The following is a 27408-nucleotide window of genomic DNA, read 5'->3' as shown; positions in this document are numbered from 1 at the left end:
CGCGGGTGCTGAGGGAGCTGGCTGAAGTCATTGCTGGACCGCTCTCCATCATTTTTGCCAAGTCTCGGGAAACGGGAGAGGTGCCCGAGGATTGGAGGAAAGCAAATGTCACTGCAGGCTTCAAAAAGGGCAAGAAGGAGGACCCGGGTAATTATAGAGCGGTCAGCCTCACCTCTGTCCCTGGGAAAGTAATGGAACAGCTTATCCTTGGTGCCATCTGAAGGCACATCAGGGATAAGAGGGTCATTAGGGGCAGTCAGCATGGCTTTACCAAGGGGAAGTCATGCTTGACCAACCTCATAGCCTTTTATGAGAATGTAACAAGGTGGATGGATGATGGCAGAGCGGTGGATGTGGTCTACCTTGACTTCAGTAAAGCCTTTGACACAGTCCCTCACAGCATCCTCACAGCTAAATTGAGGAGGTGTGGTCTCGACAACAGAGTAGTGAGTTGGGTTGCAAACTGGCTTAAAGAGAGAAGCCAGAGAGTGGCGGTCAATGGTGCGGAGTCCAGTTGGAGGCCAGTATCTAGTGGAGTGCCTCAGGGGTCAGTACTGGGGCCAATATTATTCAATATATTCATTAATGATTTAGACGAGGGAATTGAGTGTACTATCAGCAAGTTTGCTGGTGACACCAAGCTGGGAGGAGTGGCTGACACTGGAAGCTGTGCTGCCATCCAGCGGGACCTGGACAGGCTGGAGAGTTGGGCGGGGGATAATCTGATGGAATTTAACAAGGGAAAGTGTGGAGTCCTGCATCTGGGCAGGAACAACCCCAGGGTCAGTATAGGTTGGGGAATGACCTATTAGAGAGCAGTGTAGGGGAAAGGGACCTGGGGGTCCTGGTGGACAACAGGATGACCATGAGCCAGCACTGTTCCCTTGTGGCCAGGAAGGCTAATGGCATCCTTGGGTGTATTACAAGGTGGGTGGTCAGTAGATCGAGAGAGGTCCTCCTTCCCCTCTACTCCGCCCTGGTGAGACCCCATCTGGAATATTGTGTCCAGTTCTGGGCCCCTCAGTTCAAGAAGGACAGGGAACTGCTGGAGAGGGTCCAGCGTAGGGCAACAAAGATGATTAAGGGAGTGGAGCATCTCCCTTATGAAGAAAGGCTGAGGGAGCTGGGGCTCTTTAGTTTGGAGAAGAGGAGACTGAGGGGTGACCTTATTAATGTTTATAAATATATAAAGGGTGAGTGCCATGAGGATGGAGTCAGGCTCTTCTCAGTGGCAAACAATGATAGGACAAGGGGCAATGGGATCAAGCTGGAACACAAGAGGTTCCACTTAAATTTGAGAAAGAACTTCTTCTCAGTGAGGGTAACAGAGCACTGGAACAGGCTGCCCAGGGAGGTTGTGGAGTCTCCTTCCCTGGAGACATTCAAAGCCCGCCTGGACACCTTCCTATGCGACCTCACCTAGGCGTTCCTGCTCCAGCAGGGGGATTGGACTAGATGATCTTTTGAGGTCCCTTCCAATCCCAAACATACTGTGATACTGTGATACTGTGACTGGATGCCCTCCAAGTCCGCCCCACTACTCACATGCAGGAGAGACCCTCCACTTGCTTCCAGCAATGTTCCTGGAAATGCCTATGAAAGAAGAGAAAGGGGTTGGAGACAAATGGGGCTGTGGGTGGGGCACAGGTGTCCCCAGCCCCACCAAGGCCCCTGGATTCTCCCTCATCTGAGCGTGAAAATCCCTTCTGCTCCCCCCAACCTCATTCCTCCAAGTTTCACCTGGGATACCTGTTCATGGCGGACCAGGGCTTGGGTTGGAGAAAAGGATAACATGGGAATTTGGGGCCTCCAAGGAGGACGGTGGCTGGGGGGGACCCAGAGGCAGGGCACTGTTGTGAACTCGCAGAACCCAAGGGACCGGGCTGGGGGTGCTGGAGGGACAGGACTGCATGGGATGCAAGTGAGGGGTAAAGAATTCAAGGGGAGGGGACACGGGGAATTCAGGTGAGGTTGTTGGTGGGGGCAGGAGGAAGAGGACAGCAGAGGAACAAAACGCGGGGATCGGGAAAGTGTTTGGGAGGGGGTGTTCAAGGAGGGGGATCTGGGGGCACTACCGCAGGGGACAGGGTGAAAGGCAAAGGGCGGAGTGGAAAGATGGAAAGAAAGGCGTTGGCATCCATCAAAGGGAGAGCATTTGGGGACCCTCTATAGGACACAGAGGAGATCCTGAGGAGGAGATACCTGAGGGGTCTTAAAGGATGGAATGGGGAGGCCCAAAGAGGAGGGGTGTGGGGGCACCAAGACAAGAAACCGGTGGGGGCCCTCACTGGAGCCTCACCTGCGCATCCTCTGGGGTGCACAGCAGGATGGTGAAGAGCAGGGCCACGCTGAGCACTGCGACCTTCATCTTCCTCTGCGGTGCAGCGAGTCCTGGGTGATGCCAGAAAAGGTGAGGGCACCTTTATCCCTCCCAGGAGGACTCCCTGCCCCTCCCCACGCCTCCAGCCCCCAGGGCAAAGCTTGGCAGAGACACCCGCCCTGGCAACCCAGCCTTGGCACAGAGTCACCCCCGCCTTGAGCACTGATCCAGCTGCCTTCCCTGGCATCAGTGCCGCTTCCTGCATGGGGCAGCTGCACGGGGAAGGGCCCGGGCATCCACAGTGGTGAGGGGGGACAGCAGTGTGTCCCTGACAGCCAGACACCCTATGGTGATGACCCACTGCTCCAACTCGAAACCATCCTGCAACAACCCCAAAAGCCTGATCCCCCCACCTGCCAGTGCCCCTCACCTCCCAGCACCACCATCTCCCAGTGCCCCTCAACTCCCAGGCCAGTCTTTCCCTATGGAACCCCCCCTAGAGATGACACCAGCCTCAAATCTGGGGTCTCTAAGCACAATTATCTCTGAGCCCTTTCCAGCCCCTTAAATAAATGAGGGTCTGGGAGTCACTCCTCTTCTTGGGGCACCAGGGACCCCAGGATTAGGGAACTCTGGGAGGTGGGAGGACAGCTGGGGCAATGTGGACAGCTGGTGACTGGGATCCTCAGTCACTGGTGGCACTGCCAATGGGGAGCACTGGTGAATCCTGGGCTCTGGGAGAGGAGGGCTGGGCTTGGGGGAAGTGCTGGGGTGGTGTCAGTGCCCAGCTCCAGCCCACCCCATTTCCCCTGCACCGCCAGCCCCCAACTGGTCCAGTCTGCAGCCACAGCTGAGAACAGAGCAGAGGGAACATCCCCTGCCCTGGCTCTCACCTGTCCCTGTCCGGGGTCACTGTGCCCTCCCAGACAACCCGGGTCCTGCCCTGTAGAGCTGATCCCACATGGTGGGTCCCAGTGTCCCTGTCCCCAACAAGGCTCTGGCTCCAGCCCTGTCCCTTCCTGGGACTTGGCCACAGCTCACCTGTAGTGGCAGAGCCCCCCCCGCCCCAGGGGGATGGGGTTGTCCCCAGCCTGGCTGAGAGGTGAAGCCAGAGACAAAAGAGACTAAAGGAGCACCATTAGAAGGTAATAATGAGTGAGCAATCGCCGGACACATGCGTGCAGAGCGCGTGGACAGTACATGCAGCCTAGCATGTTATTGTATAGCACGAGTTACAACCAATCACGTTGTTGTAAGGCGCGTGGACAGGGCAGCTTTGCTATAAAGCCAGCCCGGTCCGACAATAAAGCGAACTCTGTGAACATCATATTGGTGTGTCAGGTTCCGTGGCTCGCATGGATAAAGCAACACTTTGGTGACCCCGACGTGATCCTTCGTATCGAAGCAAGATCGCCGGAAGTGAAGACGCGAGGACGCCACCTGGGGGCGACACCAGCCCAGCGCTCAATCATAGCGGAAAGTAGGCCTACGAAGAAGCAGGTGGCATGGGAAACACGGCATCCGTGGAAGAAAAAATAATAGTGAGAAGTATTCTGCAGCTGGCTGCAAGAACAGGAAGAATTTTGGAAAAAGACGCGGTGGAGCGCCTTTTACTATTCGCCCAGCGTAAGGGCTGTGTTCGTTCGACGGACGAATTTTTTTCTCCCGGTACATGGGAGGACATAGGGACCGAACTATGGGAAGCGGTTACAAGGGGGAGCCGCGAGGCTTGCGATCTCGCCGGACCCTGGCGGGAGGTCAGGCAGCTGGTGCAGGAAGTCTCAGAGGAGCCGAGCTGTGTGCCGTCCCCTCGGAGCCGCCCGCCGCGAGCTGCCCACCCTCCAAGAACTCCGAAGAATCAACACCGCTGGTATGTCCCGTATCAGATCTGGAGTTCTGGGGCGGAGAGCAAATTCTACCCTCTGCGCCCGTTGAGCCATTGCCTGGCTCCGACAACGAATGGCAGCAACCGGCAAGTTTCAACAAGCCAGGACAAGTTAATCCAGCCGACGTGCCTTTGCCGGAGGACCCGATGGAACACCAGGACGGAGCCCCGCAGAATCGCCCTGACTGCCAGGAGGAGAGCCACGTGCAGAGCCTGAAGGACTTACTGAGACGGCAGGAGAGCCAGATGCAAGAAGTTCTAGAAGCTATGAAACGACTAGATGGCGGTAACAGTAAAACTTCGCGGTTAATAGCATATAAAAAGGCGTCAGATGCAATTAAGGACGGGCTGGAGGCAATTGGCAGGGAATGTGAAAAACGGGGAAAACAGGAAAGGGAGGGGGTGGAATTAGACCTCACTCCGGAGGAGCTCCGTATCAAAAGGGAGCGAATACAAAAATGGGCTAGACAATGTGTTGAAGATGGGATGTGGTCTGTAAGAGAAGCAGATGAATATTTGAGAGCGCGATATGGAAAAGGGCTGGAGACTGGGTTAGCAGATCGGTTTGCAAATATGCGTCGACTTACTGATCCACAGGGAAACACAAGGGAATTGTATAGCAGTGATAATAATGATAATTTGGGTGCTGCCCCTGTGCATCAGGGTAGAGATATTCCTCGAGATCATTCTTATAATGCAGGGCAACGTTGGCAAGGGGTAATCAGAGATGCAACTATTGAAGGGATCATGTTACCTGGTAGTATTACAGCAATGCCAGTGCACATAGATAATAGAGGACAAAGGCAGTGGTCGCCTTTTGATTGGAAAACGGTTAAGCAATTGCAAAGTGCAGTTATGCAATATGGTATGGATAATAAGCATGTGATGCAGCTAATCAATTCATTTTTCAAGGGGCAAGTACTAACTCAAACAGATATTAGGGCATTGATGGAGTTATTGCTTCCTCCAACGGGGTATTTGCTGTTCTTGGACACGTGGCAGGGGAAAGTGGAATTGGCAGTATTAGAAAATGTTCGTTTACCAGCTGATGATCCGTTGCGGTTAGCTAGCATGGACCAGTTACTGGGTCGTGGGCAATATGCGGATGGTGCTACTCAGGCAGCACTTCATCCAAGGATTTTGCAGCAAACGCAAGGGCTTGCCTTGGCAGCAGTGAAAGAATTGCCAAATAGAGGTAACCCTGTGCCACCCTATTCTACAATAAAGCAGGATCCTGGGGAACCATATATGAAGTTTGTAGATCGTTTGAAAGAAGCTATAGATGCCTGTCCTAACTTGACTCCAGAGGCAAAAGCTGCTGTGGGGAAAGATTTGGCTATGATGAATGCAAACACCCAATGCCAACAGATATTAGCCGGTTTGGGAAAAAGTGCTTCTTTAGCAGAGATGGTGGAAGCTTGCACACGGGTACCAATTATGCAACAGGAGGTAGAAAAAGCAAAAATACATGCTCAAGCCCACGCTGCGGCCTTGGCTGCAGCACTTAAGCCTGCAATGAAAGGTCGAAGCCCTTCTTCTCGCGGCCTAGCATGTTTTACTTGTGGACAAACAGGACATATTAGAAGAAATTGCCCTCAGTATACTCGGAGAGGGGGACCTAGTAATGGCACTAGTCAGTCACCAGCCCCTCTCAATAATTTGCGCTTTGATGGCACGTGCAGTCGGTGTGATAAGTATGGACACCGAGTAGTGGAGTGTCGATCAAGATTTAAAAAAGATGGGACACCGCTGCCGGGAAACGGGAGGACCAGCGCCAGGGGCTGGGGCGCGATGACACCACAATACCAGCCGAGAGGGGGAACAGCCATGGTTGCTTGTCTGAGCTCAGGGCAGCAACCTCAGGAAGCGCAGGCGTCGATCTGGCCGTGGGAACAGATGTCACAATAACAGACCGGTCTGTACATGTAGTTCCATCTACAGTAACAGGGCCCCTAGGGTATGGATTGAGTGCACTTTTAATAGGTCGTTCTTCTGCTTCAAGACAGGGGTTGTTTGTTTTGCCAGGATTAATAGACTCTGATTATGTTGGACCCATAGGTATTATGTTGCAAGTCTTAACACCCCCTGTGACTATTAAACAGGGGACCCGTATAGCACAATTGGTACCTTTTAAAGCATGTGTTCCAAAGGCTTTAAATACAGAAAGCGGTCAGAAAGGTTTTGGTTCTACTGGAGCCCCTGTGGTTGCTTTCACGGAAAAACTGACTTTGGACAAACCATCTAGGGTAGTTTCCATTATTGGGCCTGGCAGTGAGATTAAGAGGAAAAGAATGCTTTTAGATTCAGGCGCAGATGTGACGATTATCCCTCGCACTGACTGGCCTTTGTGTTGGCCTTTAGAAGCAGTAAATACCATGGTAGTGGGGATAGGGGGGGCCACTCCCACCCACATCAGCACACATATGGTTAAGATAAGGGAGGAGGGCGAGGGCTTAGAGGCATGGGTACGACCTTATGTTCTAAACACAACAATTGCATTATTGGGAAGGGATGTGATGTCTCAGTGGGGAATAGTTATGCAGTCACCTTTTTAATAATGGCCATTGCAGCGAGCGACACCCGGCCATGTATGAAGCTGAGTTGGGAAACAAATGATCCTGTCTGGGTGGATCAATGGCCATTACCAAAAGAAAAGCTCGCACATTTAGAGGAGCTGGTTGAAGAGCAACTCAGTCTCGGACATTTGGTCCCTTCCACCAGCCCGTGGAATACACCTGTTTTTACTATCCAGAAGAAATCAGGGAAGTGGCGTTTGTTACAGGACCTCAGGGCAATTAATGCAGTAATGAAAGATATGGGGGCACTACAACCAGGTCTTCCTACCCCAACCATGCTTCCAAAAGATTGGGATATAACTGTCATTGATCTGAAGGATTGTTTTTTCACGATTCCTTTACACCCAGAGGATTGTGAAAAATTTGCCTTTACTGTTCCAGTGCTTAATCATCAAGCTCCCACAAAAAGATATCATTGGGTAGTGCTACCTCAGGGAATGAAAAATTCTCCTACTATTTGCCAATGGTATGTAGATTTGGCTTTAAAATCATTCAGGCAACAACACCCTCAGATGATCATCTATCATTATATGGATGATATCCTTTTGTGCAATAAAGAGAAAATTAGTAAGGACATAATAACTCAGTTGACAAAGCAATTAGGTCAATGGGGTCTGGTTGTGGCACCAGAAAAGGTACAGCAAACCGCACCATGGAAATATTTAGGATATGAACTAACTCAGGCCATGATTAGACCTCAGAAGCTTACTGTGAAAGCAAAGATAGCAACCCTTCACGATGCAATGAAGTTAGTAGGGGACTTACAGTGGATAAGAAATGTTGTGGGTATTACAAATACAGATTTGCAACCGCTGTTTAGTCTCCTCCGTGGGGGACGAGACCCCCAAGAACCACGGTGCCTCACACCAGAAGCACAGAAAGCGCTTGAGCAGATTGCAAGAAAAGTTTCACAGAATACTGCTCAGCGGGTAAGATCAGAATTGCCTGTTACTCTCTATGTCTATAATACCAATAAGGAAGTGGCAGGACTTTTGGCCCAGTGGAGCACGGAAGAAAAGGATCCATTGGTAATATTAGAATGGATATTTTTAAACAGCCAAAAACAAAAAACCATCATTCAGAGGTGGGAAGCCATTGCCCAAGTGATAGTGAAAGGACTAAGCAGATTTCTGACATTGTCTGGACTATATGTTGCTAAAATTGTGATCCCTATTTCCCTCAATTTGTTTGAACAGATCCTTCTCAAACATGACGATCTTGCCTCAGCTCTTGCCCGGATTCCGGTGCAGGTGGACAATCATTATCCACCACATCCTATATTTAAGACCAACCTCCCCTTAGAGCCTATGTCAATTTTTAGTGAGCATCCACTAGATGCTATAACCATTTTCACAGATGCGAGTAGTCGCTCATGCAAAGGAGGCTTTGTATGGTTTGAGAATGGTCAGTGGCATTCACAGATTGTCATAGCTGAAGGATCGGTTCAAATTTTAGAATTGCGAGCGGTGACAGCAGCATTGCAAAAATGGCATAACTCTCCAGTTAATCTGGTAACAGATTCTCTTTATGTTGTGGGAATTGTACAAAGAATACATAGAGCACTTTTGCAGCGAGTTTCCAATTCCTTATTGTTTGAAGCATTGTTAGATTTGTGGAACGTATTAGATTATAGGACAGCACCAGTATTTATCATGCATATAAAAAGCCATACTAACATACCAGGTGGTCTAGTAGAGGGAAACAGCACCATAGACAAACTTGTGGCAGTAGCAGATATATCCCCTTTTGAACAAGCCAGACAAGCTCACGAATTCTTTCATCAATCCTCAGCAGCACTCCGAAAGCAGTTTACAATTACAAAGGAACAAGCTCGAGCCATTATCGCAGCTTGTCCTGATTGTGCCCGCATAGTCCCTCTCCAACAAAAGGGAGTAAATCCTCGGGGCTTGCAGCCAGGTCAGTTATGGCAAACTGATATTACTGAATTTGCACCATTTGGCAGACAAAAGTACATTCATGTCTCCATAGATACCTGTTCAGGACTGCTGTGGGCTACAGCCTTGACCTCAGCAAATACAAAGGCAGTAAAACGTCATTTACTACAAGCTTTTGCTGTCATGGGTGTCCCTACACAAATCAAAACAGATAATGGTCCTGCATACCGCTCTGACAGACTTGCAGCCTTCCTCACCCAGTGGAAGGTACAGCACCTGTTTGGAATCCCTTATAATTCTACTGGCCAAGCAATTATTGAGCGTGCACACCGTGCATTAAAAATCTCTTGTCTGTTTTGAAAAAACAAGGGGGAATTGGTGTGAGCCCAGAAGAGGTATTGATGAAGGCATTGTATGTGCTGAACTGGCTTAATCCTAAAAGTGAAACTGAAATGGAACCGGTTGTTATGCACCAAATCAAAAATGTCAAAGATTTTTCCGAAAATGTGCCTAAGGTTAGTGTGTTTAATCCGACAACACAACAATGGGGAGGTCCTATGTCACTAATAACCTGGGGAAGGGGATATGCTTGTGTTTCTACAGGTAACCACAAAAATTCATGGATCCCAGCAAAGTGGGTGAGACCTTGGCTAGCTAACAGAGAAGAAACCGGTTGCAGTGATGACAACCCTTAACCTCAGACATGTTATCGCTTTAAGCAACGAATGTAGCCAATGTTGAGAATACCACTTTGTAAAACAGAGCAGCAATTAATTTTTTGTTATTGGACATGTTCACAGTTATGAAGAGTTTGATTGTATGTGTTGTTTGAACTTAAAAGTTAAAAAGATAGAAGATTTGCAGAACAAGAAAATAACAGAAGATACTGGGTTTTTTGGGGTGAATGCCTTGTTTGGTTAAAAGGAATATTGAAAACAGGTTTGTTCTTGTTAATTGTAATTGTATTAGCCTTAATGTTCTTACCCTGTATTTCACACTGTATTTAAAGCATGATATGGCGTATTGTTAATATTAAATAAAAGAGGGGGAGATGTAGTGGCAGAGCCCCCCCCGCCCCAGGGGGATGGGGTTGTCCCCAGCCTGGCTGAGAGGTGAAGCCAGAGACAAAAGAGACTAAAGGAGCACCATTAGAATGTAATAATGAGTGAGCAATCGCCGGACACATGCGTGCAGAGCGCGTGGACAGTACATGCAGCCTATCATGTTATTGTATAGCACGAGTTACAACCAATCACGTTGTTGTAAGGCGCGTGGACAGGGCAGCTTTGCTATAAAGCCAGCCCGGTCCGACAATAAAGCGAACTCTGTGAACATCATATTGGTGTGTCAGGTTCCGTGGCTCGCATGGATAAAGCAACACCTGGGCAGTGCCAGGCGGTGTGAGCAGGACAGAGCTGAGCACACAGCGGGTGGGACGGGGTCTGTGACACGGACAGGGAGCAGACCCAGGGACAGAGACACAGCTGCAGGAGCACAGCCATGGGCAGGAAGAGTTAACTGCTACCAGAAATGCTGGGGATGGGATTTAGGAACCTCTCTCACATCCCCTGCAGTGCAGACACATTTCCCAGTGCAACCCCTGGTCTCCTCTCCTCTCCATCAGAGCCTCTGCCCCGAAGCCATGGGGTCCAGGTCCTGAGTCTCCACCTCAGCAGCTGGACCTCCAGGGGCAGGGTTCCTGGAACGTGGAACACAAAAAAGGTGCTAAAAGCACTTGCTCTACAGTGTCATTTCATGAGTGGCAGCAGCACAGTCGGGTAAGGAGAAGGTTCCACAGCATGCCCGTCTGCCTTTCTGTCCTTGCTTTATTTCTCAGAAGCACTGCAGTGTCCTTCCCTGTTTCTCCACCTGTTCCTGGAGCTCTTGCTCTCTGGGGTTGGGGTGGGACATGCAGCTGAAATATTCCCATGGTATGCATGGTCTTAGGAGCAAAGCACCGTGACTCAGCCTAAGTAGATCTGCCGCTTATTCTTTTGTACTGCCAGCAGATTGTGGAAGTAGAGTATAAAACCCATCCTTATGGAGAGATCTGTGCATTTTAGGCTTAGTCTAAGTAAGTGGGACCGGCGGGCAAGGACTGAACCGGAACGGCGGGGCGGTTGGTCCTACGCAGGGACAGGATCTGGACGCGACCGAGCGAGCCTCTCGCGGGTGGCTGCGGGACAGTGTACGCGACTCTACGAGTCGAGCTTTTCGACCCTCGCGATCCGTGCACACGCTCGGCGAGTCCGTGTCTGGAGTTTCGGGGCTCGCGCGTGGCGTGGGGATGCGGGTTTCGTGGCGGTGTTTTTTTTTTTTTTGGTGGGGGTTTATTTCGGCAGGGGCGGCGGGGTCGTGGTGGTGTCGTCGTGCCCCCCACCCGCACCTGCCGCCGCCGCCGCCGTATAATTTCACTTCGTCTTCCGGCTCAGACTGCACGGCGAGCACAAACACCCCCCCTCCCCGCCCGCACCCCAAAGCGCGGTCTCTCCCGCCCTCGCCTTGCCCCCCGCCCCCTCCGGCCCACCCGCGGGAAGGGCCGGAGGGGGTCGGCAACTGCGCGCGCCGCGCATGCGCGCTCTCCCCGCCGCCCGGCAACCGGCCCCCTGCCCCCCGCCAGGTGCCCAACGGTCAGTCGCTCGGAGTCAAGCCCGTCGGGCGGGCGGTCGCGGGGAGGCCAGCGCGGGAGCGTCTTGCCGATCGGCCGAGGAACCCCGCGCGCGGGTAGGCAGGGAGGCAGGCGGGCCGGGACGGGGAGACGGGGACGGGGACGCGGTGTCTCTATGCCTCCCCGGGGGGAGGCAAAGCCGCTGGCGGGGTCGGTTTCTTCTTCAGCCCGCGGCCGGGGCGGGCAGCGGGCCGAGGGACCGAGCGAGCGAGCCACCGAGGAAGAAGCGCGGGAGGCGGCAGCACGGGCAGGTGAGGGGGTTAGGCCTCCGACAGCGGGGCTGAGAAACCGCGGGACGCCCGCGTGCCCCCCCCGCCCCCGTCCACCCCCCCCCGCCGTCCACCCCCGTCCACCCCGGGCACGGAGCCGGCAGGGACGCCCCGGCTTCCCGGGGGGGAGGCGAACTCGCTGGCGGGGGGTGGGGAGGACTTGGACTACTGAATGTATTAACTGAACAAAGCACGGGGTCGTACGTGGCACAAACAGTAAACCCAGAAATGCACATACTATCATGAAGCCTATTTTCTTCCACCAGGCTCCCCCAAATAAGTTACCCCACCAATGGCTAGTAAGTATAGAATTCCATTTCTGTACTGGTACATGTGCAACGCGTTTTATCTCCTCTGCTATTTTCATTATGGCTTCCCCATCGTTATCTCTTTCCAAACAACACTCCGAAGTATTCAGTTTCCCACAGACGCCCCCCTCTCTTCAGCTAAAAGCCAATCTCACGCTCCCTGATTTTGGTACACTGCAGCTCTGGTCTGAGACAATTGTCTCGCTATGAGATTCGGTGCCTCAGCCGTCTGGTTGCTTATTATTTCAACCACTGCTTGCAACCGAATAATTTGGTTTAGCATATATATAGGGGTACGGGATCCCCAGTTTCCACCCCCCGCAGTGAATCACTCCCTGACAGCCGGGCAGGATGGGGGTCTCGGGCCCGGTCCCACTGCCCTGGGCGCTGAGCAGGCAGCAGCTGCAATAAATGGTGATGGGCAACCAAGCACTGGTGTGGTCTGAGTGGGGTTCCATGGGGCAGGATGGGAGAAAGCCCCACTGTGTTTGCTTTTTCAGGAGAAAAATAAGTGCTAAAAAGCCACTTTGGGGGTGCCCAGGTGGATCCAGTGGTATCCAGACCCCCCCCAGAGGGAGCATCCCCCAGCACCCCCAAGTCCTTCGCAGGGCTGCTCTCAGGCCCTCCATCCCCAGCTTGTGTTGATACCCGTGGTTGCCCGGGGCAGCTGCGTCTCCCAGGCGAGCTGGGTCCCGCCCCGGCCCGCCCCCGGCTCCTCGCAGTGTCCCTTCCCCCGGGCAACGCGGCTCTTCCCCGCAAACACCCGCCGGTGCCGGCCGGATGGAGCAGGCGGTGGAGCCGGTGCCCGGCGCCGAGCGGCTGTGCCGGTGCGCGGCGCGGGGGCTGGGGGTGCCGGCGGAGCGCTGGGAGCGCTGGGCAGGCGGGGAGGCGGCGGGGCCGCTGCTGCGGAGCTTCCTGGCGGGGCCGGCGGGGCCGGCGCTGCTGCTCTGGCGGGGCCCGGCCGGGGAGCTGGAGCTGGGGCCGCCCCCGCCGCCCCCCGCCGCCCGCCGCAAGGGGCTGTTCTTCCTGCGGGCCCCCGGCGCCGGCCCCGGGGAGCTGCTCTGCGGGGACCTGCCCGCCGATGCCCTGCGGCACTTTGCCGCCCTCGTGGAGGAGGTGAGGATGAGGGGCCACGGGGGCAGGCTCAACATGAGGAGAAATTTGTTTGCTGGGAGATGGCAGAGCCTGGCCCAGGCTGCCCAGGGCGGGTGTGGAGTCTCCTTCTCTGAGACATTGAAACTCGCCTGGACCCACCTGTGTGATCTGCTCTGTGACCCTGCGTGAGCAGGGCTTGGACTGGGGGATCTGCAGAGATCCCTTCAACCTAACCAGGCTGGGATCCTGTGAGGCCTGGGCAGCCCCGGAGGTGCAGAGGGAGCCCTGGCACCCATGAGTACCGGGTGCCCCTCGCACATGGCAGCGGGGAAGGTGTCCCCTCCTACAGACAGGCTCCTTGGCCTCCCTCCCTTCTCTGCTGATGCACTTGTACCCTTAACTCTGCCCTTTGCAGTACCATGGACGGCTTTAGAACTCATATAAACCACCTGAATGCTGATCCACATCAGCTCTGTCTATCAGTGGGGTCCTTGTGGGACTGATGTACCCACAGGTGCTGGAGGGGACATCTGCAGGTCACCTACTCCAAACCCCTGCTCAAGCAGGGCCATCCAGAGCCAGTTGCCCAGGGCCATGTCCAGGTAGCTCTTCATTATCTCTAAGGATGGAGACTTCACAACCTCTTTGAGCAACCTGGGCCAGTGCTCGATTACTCTCATAGTGAAAAAGTGTTTTGTGATGTTCAGGAGCCTCCTGTAGCTCAGTGTCGGGTTATCTCAGGTGGGCTGATGTTTTCTTAAAGAGATCGTCAAGAGGTTCGAGTGCTTTTGCTTTGCTGTGTTATTAGCCTGAACTAGACAATGTTGTTTCGGTTTATTCCTGATGGCTCCTCACCGGGAGAAGTCTCAGGAATGAGGCTGTAATGGGAAAGCAGAGGAGCTGCTGGATTTGAGAAGCTCTGATCATGATGTTTGGTATATTAAGATGGTGACTGATAGATTGGATTCCCAAGAGCAGGCTGCCAGACTGGTTATCCTGGTTTTGTGAGAAAACACATTATTTATACGGGGAGCTTTTGTTTTGATGAGCCCCGTGGTCTTGCGAAGTCTGCACAAACAGTGGTTTTGCATCACGGCTGGCCAATAGCATTGCAAGCACCGTCTGCTATGGGTAGATGGTGGGGTAGGAACACTTTGGCAGATCCTGTTAAATCCTGTTTTCTGAATGCCTTTGGGAGCCGGGATTGTGCGTCCCAGCTGCGTGTTTGCAGGCTTTGCTCTCCCCTGTGCAGACATGCAGTATTTCTGCAGGGAGCAGATTGTGCCTGGTTTTCATCCTATTTTCCTCTCAAGCTTCACTTGAAGGCAAAAGCAGCGGTGGTGCTGGGTCAGGCAGATGGGGTGGGTCTGCGTGAAGGTGAAAAAGGTCTTGAATTTCCTGGGGTTGGGGTCGTGTGTTCCTCTGCCCACACTTTGTCTTTATTCAGTGAGGGGTCACAGCTGGTGACCTTGTCCACTTGTTGCTTCACTCCTGCGGTGCCGAAGGGAACACACCTGCTCTGTGGGCTGGGGCTTCATCCTGAGTCCAGTTATCATTTTAACAGTCAGAAAGAAAATGAACGGCTATCATTTGCCTGGTTACAACATCACTGGCATTAGCAGTCCACATGCTTTAAGTAATAGAGACACATCTTGCTAATAATGCAGCTAAAACTGCTGAAGGTGAACTCGTCAGCACCTGCCCGTGTGTTCCCTGGGGTTGTGCTCCCCCTTCCCACGGCTCCCTGGGCACGAAGGTGGCTGGTCGGGTCTTCTTCGGGTCTACAGAGCCAGCCACAGTTCCAAAGAGTCTTCAGCATCCTGGGACAGCACCATGGAGGTGCTGAGCTGCTTTATTGCGTTTCAATTTTATGTCCATTTGCAGCTATTTTTATGCCTTTAGTCACCTCCCCCCCCTCCCCTACCCCCACCCTGAGTCCAGTAACACAAAGGGCTGTTGTTTGTCACTAGGGACAACCTGGCTTTGTTAGGCTGTTGCCACAGGCTGGTCCCAGTGCAGAGCCAGCCAGGATAGGTGACAGACACGGTGTTGCTGTCACAGCTCAAACAAGCCAAAAGCAGCTCAAATCTGGGCAAACCCCGACCAGCCCCACAACCCCATGCTGCCGGGTCAGTAAAAGTGCTGATAAAGGCAAAGCTCCTGTTTGGTGGGCTGCAGCTGGGACCTGGGGGACCCTCACCACCAGTGTATCCCAGGGGGTACCAGCAGACCTTCCCTTGCAGCACACTGAGCTCAGCCCAGCCCTGGCAGGCTCAAAGGGCAGCCTGACGGCTGTGCCCATGGGCAGGGACATGGGGACCAAGCACCGGGGACAGTTGTGAGGGCAAGGGACAGCAGCCCATGGGGCCATCTCCAGTTGCGGGCTTGAAAGGCTGGGAGAGCCTGGGGATGGGGCTGCTCACTTTGCCTACTGGCTTCCACCCTCCTTGGCTGCTTGGATTTGGGGAAAAGGGTGTTCTGCTGTATAAAGTGGGCCTGTAGAGATGCCCATTCATCATCAGCTGCCTCTATTTCACATGGGAACTGCTTGAGACAGCAATGAATATGGGTCTCCAGGCTTGGCCAAGCACAGACCTCAGAGCCTGGTGGCCCGTCCGTCTCCTGCTGCACTTTTTTCTCCATTGGTCTTCCGTGACTCCCGCTGTAGGTGATCGTGCCCATCCTAACGAACAAGAAGAACCATCAGGGCTGGCCACAAGTGGTGTCACAAGACATCGTGCGTCATGTCCACAACCTCAAAAGTACCATTTTCACAGTTGTTGGCCAAGTAGACGGCAAGACCTTGCTGCCTCTCCCAGCTGGCTCAGAGGGAATTGAGGACATTGATCTGGAAAATGAGAAATCGTGAGTACCACCCCAAAATAACAGGTTCTGGAAGGTCCAGAGAAGCAGATGCGTTTGTACATCAAGTTGTCATCGTGTCTGGGCTGCGTGCGTGCCCCTGTGGAACCCCAGGAGATGTGTGGGTGCAGTGGAATGAATCACTCCTCAGACAGGACGTGGTGCGGGTGGGATTTTGTGAGAAGTTACTGCTTCCAAGGCAGTGGGGTGACCTGTCCTCAGCTTCCCAGCCCACTTGGTGGTGTTTCTTGCTGAATTAAGTGAGTTAATGACTGCAGGGATGTAGAATATTTTGAGGGAGAATGGTATGGGGAGAGAGAATCTTGCTGGATGTGTGAGTCTCCAGGTCAGATCCTGAACCTGAATGGATCTGATGTGACAATGACTGGCTGTGCAGAGAGGTGGCGACTGGCTCTTCATTTCCACCATTCACTTTATGAACAGTGTTGTTGCCCACACTGCTGCAGACATTCAGCCATTTTCTCCAGAGTGTAATTCCTATATTAAACCAGTGACAAAATCTTATGGGGTTTGATTGTTTTGTGGTTTTGAAATGTGAAACCCTGTAAAATCCAGCTGCCCACACGGCCATTGGAAGTAGATCCAACTGAGCAATGCACATCAACAAAGTTAATCACGTACTCTGTTTACTACAGCATGGAACGGATAGATAAATCTCTGGTGTATGCCATGGAGTCGGCCATCATAGACTGGAGCCACCAGATCCAGGAGGCACTGAAGAAAGAGTCTTCAGAGCCTCTCCTGCAAGGCAGCAATCCGAACCCGAAGGTGGAGCTGGAGTTCTGGAAGAACAGGTACCCAGAGCAGCCTGGCCAGTGCATGGTGCCCTGTGGTGCTGGTTTTGTGTAGAGGGAGAGTGCTGGTGGTGGAGCTGCTAATTCCATGAGTTGAGAAGAACAGGCCACTTGGGGTTCATGTAGGCTTCAACTAAGGAAAATTGCTCCCGCACAGAAAATCATCATGATCTGCAAAGTGCCTGGGAGGTCACTGGGCAGCTGGCTGTGTTTTAACTTAGCCCCACCACAGGGGCTACACCTCAAGGGACTTTTTTCAGAAATGCCCTTTACAGGATCCCAGGCTGGCTGGGCTGAAGGGACCTCTGCAGATCCCCCAGTCCAAGCCCTGCTCACGCAGGGTCACAGAGCAGATCACACAGGTGGGTCCAGGTGGGTTCGAATGTCTCAGAGAAGGAGACTCCACACCCGCTCTGGGCACTCTTTGGTCACTGTTCACTAGGAGCCATCCACAGGAGTAATTGCTGATGGACACCTGCTGGGGGCTGTCTGGAAATGGTGCATCTCAGCTGGCTGCTGTTCATCTGTCAGGGCCAGAGGGGCTTTAGATGCTCAGGAGCCTGGGAGTGGTATTTCCTCCTGCCCTTTGAAAACCTTTGTGCTGTACTGGTTCAGGCTGACTCGGGGCAAAGCCCTGCTGGCTGGAGAGCTGTTGCTAATGCCTGCAGAAACACGATGGCTTTTTTTCAGCGATGTTCTGTCAGTAGCAGAGCTGCTGTCATGCTGAACTCAGCACTTTCTGTCCTGTAGGGTTTGTCTGTGCCTCATGCAGCTTTCTCCCATTTCCACAGTCCATGTGTAGCTGGAGGAAGCCCTGAATCAGGCCCAGGGGAAACAGATGATGTTGGGGGACAGCTGATGGCCCAGTGTAGGTGGGTAACATGGCCACCAGCATCCTGGTGTGCATCAAGAACAGTGTGGCCAGCAGGCCCAGGGCAATGACTGTCCCACTGTACTCAGCGCTGGGGAAGCCAAACCTCAAATCAGTTTTGGGCCCCTCAGGCCAAGAAAGACCTTGAGGTAGTGGAGTGAGTTGAGAGAAGGGAATAGAGCTGGTGAGGGGCTGGAGCACAAGTGTGATGGGAGTGGCTGAGGGACCTGGGGGGTTCAGCTGGAGAACAGGAGCTGAGGGGAGACCTTCTGATCTCTGCACTGCCTGAAAGGAGCTTGGAGCCAGGGGGGGTCGGGCTCTGCTCCCCAGGAACAAGCGCCAGGATGAGAGGAAACGGCCTCAAGTTGCGCCAGGGGAGGCTGAGGTTGGATATTAGGAAACATTTCTTCCTAGAAGGGGTTGTGAAGCATTGGAACAGGCTGCCCAGGGCAGTGGTGGAGTCACCATTCCTGGAGGGGTTGAACAGTCACAGAGATGACATTCTCAGGGACATGGGGCAGTGCCAGGGGTTAGGTTATGGTTGGACTCGATGATCTTGAGGGTCTCTTCCAACCAACTGATTCTGTGATTCTGTGTCTCGGTTGCTGTAGGTGTGATGACCTGGAATGCATTTACAACCAGCTGACAACGAGGAAGGTCAGGAACATGATGGAGCTGCTGGAGAGAGTTGAGAGCAGCTACATCCCAGCCTTCAAAACCATGCTAATGGATGTTGAGGCAGGTGAGATGCTGGGGCAACTTTACCACAGTGCTGGCTTCTGGCCTTTCTTCATGGCCTGGTGTGACTGATTTCAAGCCAAATCTTTCTAGTTTGTGAATTGAGACTGGGCTGCTTGTGCTTGAGTCTAGGCTTTTGTTTCCAGGCTGGGACAAGCTCCATCGCTGGTCTGTTGAGCCAGACTCTTGCCAAAGTTCAGGGTGAATGGGTTTGGGAATTTATTCTGCTGTAATAAAGTGTTTGCATTACTCTAACAGGACTCACCTCAACTTCCACCAGCTCCTCTGGTGTTATTATGCAGGAATGGGAGTTCAGACTAAGAGGACAGATCTTGTACCTAAGACTGCTTTGTTAGAGCGCTGCTTCTCAGGCTTTGGCCACTGCAGCCCGAATTTCCTTGCTTTGCTTTGCTTAGGGGAGTTGAGCGCAGCCCAAGGAAATATTGCAAATCCCTGTCTGTAGTGAAAAACAGTGTAGTCCTGCTGGTCTGTCCCTGCAGACCAACACAGCTGGACATCCATGTCCAACCCAGCTGCTCTCTGGCACAATGAAACCATCTAGACTGTGTTAGCTGTGCACGTGCTGGCAGAAAACACTGTTCTTCACCACTTCACGTGCAAACATTGAATCTCTTAAGGATCTGTGTCACACTCTGCATTGTGCCGTTTAAATGGGCTGGAGAAACACCCCTTATATAAGGAGCCAAGGGTTCATTGTTAAACTAATTAATACTTTAAGGGTTTAATCAAAATACAACAAATATTTGGTTTTAATCCGGCTACAGCGATACTAACCCTAATTGGATAATTTGGACTATAATTGTTAATTTCCATTACAGCGCAGTTCAGATTTGTGTGCACCTGCTTTTAAGTCTCTGCCCCTTTCCCTGGCATTGTACTGGTGTGGCTGCTGTTGGTGGATTTGCTGGGAGGGTGATGCTGATAGTGGGAGTCTCTTCTTCCTTGGTCTTGGGCCTTAGGGGTTATTTTTGCATGCATTCAAGCACTTCTGTCACTTCTTGTTGGTCCACAGGTTTAATTGCACAACGATCTGGTTTTATTAATGCTTGCGCTCTGGGGTAATTCTTCAGGGTAAAACCACACAGCTGTACAGAGCTAAGCTAAAGCTTTCGACGAGTCAGACATCAGTTGCTTTACTGTTGACAGGTTTTCTATTACAGTCAGGACTGGTGGGGCCGTCGTCATCTGCCCACTGGACAAGGAGTTGCTTGAGCCAAAACTGAGCTAAAAAGGGCTCAGGCCAAGGCTGTACAGCCTGTCGTGCTGTACAGCAAGGCCATGGCTCACAGCCATGGCAGCACTGTATTTTTGGTGCTGTTGGGCAAATTCCGTGTGACTTTTTAGCAGTTGTGGACTCAGGCTCTCCACGAAGCCCTGTCCCAGCTCCCTGTCCCCTGCCATCACATCAGCTTATTTCTGTTCTGGTTACTGCCGCAGGTGAGTGATGTTCACGAGTGAGTGACCTGCAGCACACAGGTGGCTGAGGGTGCTCAGTGCTTGTCAGGACAGTTTCTTTTCCCAGGCACTTTTCCATGTGGTGAGGCCAGCACCTAGCTGGGAACCCAGCACACCGCAGCTGGGTGGTTCTTACCGCTTCTCACGTCTCTCAACACAGCTTTGACTGAAGCTCAGGACGTTCACCTGCACCTGACACCCCTCAAGCGCCGCTTGGAAGACGTAGAGAGGGTTGAGTTCAGCGAGGTGAAGCCTTTCCTGCTCCCCCTGCTCCACGTGGTGTGTTTGATCTGGGTCACCTCCAAGCACTACAACATGCCCGTGCGGATAGTGGTGCTGCTCCAGGAGATCTGCAACCTTCTCATTGAGCAGGTCTGTGGCTGTGATGCCTGTGTTTGCAGTCCCCTGTGTCCCCTCTCCCCTTCTTCCTATTGTCCTTCCCTGGAAAAGTGATTCTTTAGGCAACATTTAACTTAATAAACAGGTTCAAATGTGTTCAACACAAGAAGTCCTTGTTTTCCATGATGGCATTAGTGACCTCTCAGGTGTGATTTTGCTCTTCCAGGCCCTGGTGTACCTGTCTCCAGAAGACCTTCTGAAAGGGGACATGGAGGAGAGCCTGGGCAAGGTGCGAATGGTGCTCGGTATCCTGAACATGTTCAAAGAGGCATTTGAGGAGAGAAGGGAAAAACTGCACATGTATTATGAACCAGGCCAAGAAGTGAGGGAGTGGGACTTCAGCTCCACGATGGTGTTTGCGAGGCTGGACACCTTCCTGAAGAGACTGGAGATGGTGGAGGTGAGACTCTGGTCTTGAAAAACATTGCAAACCGTCAGGAGAACTCTGTAGCCAGGAGATCACTTGCTGGCATCTTTCCTTTCTATAGCTTCACCTGATACCAGGGAATGGGGCCACTCTTTTGCTGTTAGGTCTCCTGTTACAGCGAGTCTAAGACTGTGTTTTACTATGTCCTGCTCAGTGCATATGTAAGCTGGTCAGGTTGATAGGTGTGTTTTTTGCTCTCAGGAGTCCCGTTGGACTCCTTGCTCCTGTTGGGGCAAGAAAAGGAGGATTACTGGAGGTGTGGTTTGCACAGCTGTAAATAAAGCAATGTAATCTCCCAGGTCTCCTGGTGCCATCAGAGACAGATTTAGGTTATGGTTGGACTCAATGATCTTAAGGGTCTCCTCCAACTGAAATGGTTCTATGATTCTATGACACCCTAGAGCTGGGTCCTGCCTGTCTTGGAGAGGCCAGATGGCAGGATCCCCTTGGCTGTGCCACGTGGGCCTGGGGAGGAGCAGGGACACGTTCCTCACCAGGTTGTCCCTTCGCATCCTCATAGTCCATCAAACTGGGGTGCTGTGGCTCAGGGGTGTCCCTGTTTGCCAGATCTGTCACCTGAGGCAGGGACATTGGGGTGTCATCCCTGAGCTCCCAGTGTGGCCAAGGGCTCCTTGAGCCACAGGAGATGTTCTGCAGAGAGCAGGTCTGAGTGTGAATGTGGGAGCTCCCTATGCTCTCCTTACCACATGGCTGTGTCTGGAGACCACAGACATACAGACACCATATGTACCTGTTATACAGACACTGTATATACCTCTTATACAGATACTGTATGTACCTCTTGTACAGACCTTGCATGTACCTGTTATCTCTCACGTGGCTAACCACACACATTCATCTGCTCTCCACACACATCCCAAATGAATTTCTTTGTTGATTGTTGCTGCGTTCTCAGTGTGTAGGGTTGGATGGCCAGTGTACAGGTTGCTGGTGTTTGCAGTTTTACTGCTTTAAATGTGCCATATACTTTTATGTGTTCCTTAATTAACTATGTTGAAAACTGTCATGACTGGTGCCTATTTTAAAAGTATTCATAATGATGGTTTCCAGTAGGGTTTGATGTGAAATAAACCAAATTAGGCTGGTCAGTGTAGAGAGGAATATAAATAGACACAGGAATAACTGCAGGTTATCATGAGGACAGTGTTGGTGACAGGTTTACTGGGACCCTGTAAAGGCTCTGGGGCACTGACTGCTGGGATTCCATGGATGCCATGGGCACACTGTGGATATGGGCTGCAGACAAAAGCCAGTGGGGAGGTTTTGAGCTGGGGCACTGTGCGTTTTGACCAGTGTCTGTTTCCTCCTTCCGTGGCTGTCCCACACTCCAGGGACAGTAGAAGCTGCAGTATCTGGAGTCAGAGGGAGAGCCTGCGGAGTGAGCTGTAAAACAATAATTAAAAGCATAGTGCACACCAGCCTGTTAATGAGGAAAACTGCTGCATCTCTCTCCGTCTCAATTTCCCCTCATCACTTCATTTCAAGCAACCTTGCAAGACAAAGCAAGGGACAACTGGTATTTCCACATTATTTTTTTGCCTTACTAGGTATTTGTTCAAGCGGATGTGCTGGTGTGTCGAAGTGAATATGAATGCATATGTGCATTTGTTTTCGAATTTTCATAAAAGCTGCAGTTACACTGGTGCATGGGTAGCCCATGAGCACGTGAAGAGGGAAGGATCCCTTTCCTTTGGTTCGTTGCACTGTTTCATATTACGTGTCTGTGGTAAAACCTGCTGCCCTGCTCGGGTGGCCCCAGGACAAGTGCAAGCAGAGAGTGGCCACCAGTACATTCCTGTGCACATTTCTCCTGGTCCTCTGAGACAGTGGATGTTCAACCAGCCCTTACTTGGCCCTACCTAGGGAGACAGATGAGGTGGGATGGCAGCAGAGCTGCCCAGTGCTGCCACCACCACTGGGGGAGCGGGACATTTTCCCAAGAGGTGACACTGCCAGGCTGCAGAGGATGGGAAGGGAAGGGAAGGGAAGGACCCGTGTGCCACCTCAGCAGAGAGGGCCAGCGGGGCAGGTGCTGCAACACCCACTTGGACACGTGGAGGTTTGACTGCGCAGGAGCTTTGGACAGTTTGGGTACCTGTAAACATTAGAAATCTGTCCTTGGTTAATACCTATAAAATTGGGATTCTTAGCTATGCTGGATGACATATAAGAGTCTCATATCCTGCTTTGGATCTGTCCTTTAAATACACTTAAAAGCGATTTTACAGTTGTCATGGTATTTCTAGTGGCTGCAGCAGGTCTCACTGGGCAGGGACGTGTTATGAGCAGCCACTGATGCTCAGGACAGGCAGATCAGGCTCCCCCCTTCCCATCCCTGCCACCCAGCCTGAGCACCAGCGCTGTGCTTGGGAAGGTCCCTCAGCAAGTGCAACTCTGTCGTGACAACTGTTGTCATCTTCTTTTGTCAACATCATGACCTGTGTCTCCCTCCGTTGACTTTGAAGGATCTCCTGGCAACTTCCTTGGACTTGATGAAGCTGGAGAAAATTGAATTCAGTGGGATTAAAGGGAAGACCCTGGGCCAGCAGGTCCTGGACATGTATGAGGAATTCCAGGAGGCATACAAGGTGTTTTCAGAGCGAACCTATGACTGTCTTGACCTGACCAACACGGTAGGTGGGACCAGTTTGCGGGAACATCAGGAACATGTGCATGTTTCCAAAGCAGCAGTTTCCTGCTATCTTCTTCCCAGCTCTTTCCTCCTTTCGTTATGATCTGATCTGGTACTGGAGGGAACAGGGAGCCGCTGGCCTTTCCTGCAGAGATTTGGGACTTCTTGCACGTCTATATCTAACATATCTTGCTAGATCAGCACCTTAGATCAGTGCAGCTGGGAAACTGGGATTTCCATGAGTTATGCACAAGCTTTTGCTGTACATGGTGCTTGCTGAGGTATAAGAGCTATACCAACACCCACATCTCTTTGCTTTCCTGCTCTTGGTATTTACCATGTTTCCCCAAAAATAAGACCTACCCCAAAAACAAGCTATAGCATGATTTTTCAGGATGCTTGAAATATGAACCCTATTCAAAAAATTAGCCCTAGTTACAGTTCATAAAAAAGTCAATTTAAATAGGGTCCAGGCAGCTATACATGTAAAAAAGTAAGCATCTTTTGCAGCAAAAATTAATATAAGACTCTGTCTTAGTTTTGGAAAAACAAGGTAGTTTGCCTGATGAGGGCCAACTCAGATCATCTCTGGGATGTGTTCGCTCCTGCCTAGATGAACACATGGCATCTGGGGCTCTCAGAATTCAAGGATGCTCTATTTTATTATCAGTAGTGCTTTAATTAAAGGAATATTCCCAGCCCTCTGGGACCTGCCTGGTGTGGGGATGGGTGGCTCGTGCTTTGCTTCCTGCAGCTCCCAGTACATCTCTGCAGGGGGTGGCACGTCCCCAGTGTTTCTTGCTGGAAAGCTGCTTGCTCCATAGCACCCCTCCTTCAGCAGGGCAGGCACAGAGGAGAGGTGACAGTGGCTCTGCAGGAGGTGGCTTGGGTTTGGTGACCCCATGGCCATTTGTGTGACTCTGAGTCATGTTTGTTCTTTCAGTGCTCTAGTTTTGCACCCTCTGCCACTGCTGGAGCCGTTTTTTTTAGCTAAAACATGGCATCTGGATCTGCTGGAGCTCAGCAGTAGCAATAGTAAAAGCTATTTCCTTGCACTTTGTCCTTTGGAAAAGAGACACATGACCTCATTTTTAGTGGTTTTGTCCAAGCTAGAACAGAAGGACTGTCACGGACTGTCAAGTTCAGTCTTTGATTTGGACTCTTTTACGTGTAGGAAAACAAATATAGATGTTACTCTTGAAGTTCAAAGGATTTATTACAATTGAAGCAAGAAAAGCAGTGCAAGAAGATGATGGAAATTACAGAAACCCAGTACTGTTGAGTTTGAAAAGGACCTCTGGAGATCACCCAGTCCACCTTCCCTGCTCAAAGCAGGCTCAGCTAGAGCAGGACTGTGACTGGTCAGGTGAAATATCTCCAAGATTACCTATGTCCAAGTGTGGAGACTCCACAGCCTCTCTGGGCAACCTGTGCGAGTGTTTTGAAACTGCCTCACTCACAACCAGCTCACCATGGAACCACAGGCTTGTTTTGACTTGAAAGTAGGTTGGATTTGGGACTCAGCAGGTGCATCCGTGGGTTTTCTGGATGATGGTGTGGTCTTCAGGCCAAGTGGTGGGGGAGAGGGTGTGGAAATAGTCCATCTTGCCTGTAGGCTGAAGATAGTGCCATGTGGGCTGTGGAAAGCCCTCAGGACCAAAGGGTCCCTCCCAGAGAAAGGGCCAACATCTCAGCCATGGGACAGCACAGAAATGTTCTCAAGCTTCGTGAGGACTTTGCCACGTTGCGATGGCTGAAGATTGGCCAGAGGAGTGGCTTAGTTCACGGTGAATAAGAGAGGGCATCTCTGGATCGAGGAGTTACAGGTACCTTCCTAGTGCCATCTTGCAGCCTCACAGCTTGTGTTTTGCCTTTGTGCAGGACTTTGAGCAGGATGCCTTTGGTTTCCAGCAGAAAGTAGAAGACATGGACCGTCGGCTGGGCACCATTTTCATCCAGGCTTTTGATGACGCCTCCAACTTGGACCACGCCTTCAAGGTTTGTTTATCGCTCCCTTGCTCTTCCCTAAAAGGGAAATCAGGGCACCCGGCTCGGTGAGAATCACGCTGAGGAGACCAGGCAGTGCTGGAGCCACAGGCACATGGGGCTGGTGTTTGCTGGTGGGACAGTGGGACTTGTAGCTTTTGGGCTGCTCTTGGTTTGGGATGCTCAGGCTGGTGGGTCCCTCACAAAGCTTTTGGATGCCAGGAGATATATTTGTGTCTCTCTCTGCAAGTTGGGGGAAATCATGCTTTTTCTAGGATTTCCTGGTGAGAATTGATATTGTTAGTATCAATTTGTTAATATTATTAATACATGGATCTGTTTCAGTTTTGGAAACAGGTTTTCTAGAAACAAAGCTGGTTTATTTATCAATTAATCTATCTTGCAGAAATAATAAATGGTATTTTTTTAAAAAAATCAATATAAGCATTTGTAGAAAAGACTTTAGCAAGTGACAGTGTTTATCTTTGTAAGTTTTTTGAAAAAAATAGAAAATCTTGAAGCATTTGAAGAACAACAGTTGGAATGTGGTCCAACCCCAGAGAAAGTCTGAGAGGCCCCGTAACAAAGGGAGCAAATTTCCTTTTTCCAAAGTGCCCATCGGTGCGGACAGTATTGAAGCCTCTGGGCTGGGGAGGAAGGTCCCAGCTGATCTCTCTGCAGGAGTCGGGGTTGTAAATTTTTCCCCTCTTCTTTTCCTGCGTGTTCACCCCAACAGCTGCTGGACATGTTCGGGAGCCTTTTGGAGCGACCGGTAGTCGCTGCAGATGCTGCTGGCAAATACTCCGTCCTCATCAGCATGTTCAGCAGGGCCCTGGACCACGCCAGGCTGATCTACTCCCGGCACATCCAGGCAGAGCTGAGGCTCGGTAGGTAGAACGTGCTGAGTAAAATGGGTTTTACAGGGAGTTTGATTGAGATTAATTTGGGGGGGAAATGATTTATTTTTCTAAGGAACCCAAAACTTTACAAATTGCAGATGTTTTCAGCCTCTGTAGCTCCTAGTGGCAATGGAAATGCCTGGGAAAGCTCTGTTCTTAGTATTAAAGCCAATAATTGGTTAGGAGTAAAAATACCCTTTTTCAAATGTGTATGCATGATATGTGACTGGGAATGGAGACACATGCTGAGCTTTTCTCCCAGCGAGGCTGTGACAGGAGGTTTCTCTCCACATTTGTGTGCTGCCTCCAACACCCCATGGGACCTGCAAACCCACTCATGTGCTCCTCAGAATGAATTTATTTTGTTTCCCTTACAATGCTTAAAATGCAAAGTATGCGAGTGGGACTTTGTAACCAAGGGTTTAATCAGCCTTTTCCAAGTTTATTATTCCCCGTGACTGTTGGCACAGGGGGGAATGGGTGGATTTCTATCAGATTATGAGGATTCAAGTGTGTCATTTTGAACAATAACCTATTTACTTGCCTCAGAAAGATCATACTGGAACGAGACAAGTCCTGGACTGGAGAGAATCATGGAGAGAATCATTTGCTGTGAATTTGTGGTTATTGTTCTGTGGCTGTTAGATAAGGCGGACAGAAGTAACTCCTGGTCAGAAATCCCTATGTCAGTGTTTGTGAGGGGCGGGGAATGTGTCCCAGGCAAGGGACACCTCACATCAGCTCAGGTTTGGACATAGTCTGGGCTTCTCGTTCGATCTCAGCTCCTTATTCAAGATCCAGAGGCACTTGCCTTGGTCACAGACCTACATCAGTGTGGCAGATGTTGGATTTAAGGAAGGAAGCTGGGAAATCAGAGCAGTTTTCTGCAAATGAGGTTCTGTTGTTGCATCTTTGGGGTTACAAGTGCAGTGTTCAGTCAAATGCTGTTCCAGTGTGCCCTCCCCAGGATCCCCCCTGTGCACAAGAACATGCCGCCGGTGGCTGGAGCGCTGCGCTGGGCGCAGGAGCTGCGAGCGCGAATCCAGGTGCCGTTTGATCACTTCAGGCACATCCCACATCTGTGCGTGTCTGTTCCAGCTAAGTTGCTTTATGACCACCTTGCTATCTTCTCTGTAATCAATCTGATTTTCTTTCTGTGGTGAACATTATCCCATGGTTATAGCTGAAATAATTCTTAGTCAAAGAGGTGTGAAGTGGTTGCACTGGTGCTTTTCAGCTTCCTTGTGATCATTATTTTTTTTAAGA

At 51.4% G+C, this 27408-nt stretch overlaps 1 protein-coding gene, 1 long non-coding RNA gene and 1 pseudogene across 2 annotated transcripts in view; 2 read left to right on the top strand and 1 right to left on the bottom strand.

Moving 5' to 3' along the window:
- Positions 1–27408, bottom strand: part of LOC139825664 (uncharacterized) — a 214482-nt gene that overhangs the window by 29433 nt on the left and 157641 nt on the right. The window lies entirely within an intron of this gene.
- Positions 15685–26416, top strand: LOC139825637 (dynein axonemal heavy chain 9-like; the record flags this gene model as incomplete). Its single annotated transcript, XM_071799277.1, has 8 exons — positions 15685–15881; positions 16535–16693; positions 18176–18306; positions 19939–20150; positions 20344–20577; positions 23091–23258; positions 25139–25255; positions 25980–26416. Coding segments are annotated over 8 exons (1377 nt in total), but the record flags the coding sequence as incomplete, so codon positions are not given.
- LOC136112157 (dynein axonemal heavy chain 9-like) overlaps positions 26657–27408 on the top strand; it is a 50868-nt pseudogene continuing 50116 nt past the window's right edge.

The sequence above is a fragment of the Patagioenas fasciata genome, chromosome 26 (genome assembly GCF_037038585.1).
Source record: "Patagioenas fasciata isolate bPatFas1 chromosome 26, bPatFas1.hap1, whole genome shotgun sequence".
Lineage (NCBI taxonomy): Eukaryota > Metazoa > Chordata > Aves > Columbiformes > Columbidae > Patagioenas > Patagioenas fasciata.
The sequence above is the reverse complement of the archived record's forward strand: the minus strand, read 5'-3'. Positions and strand labels throughout refer to the sequence as shown.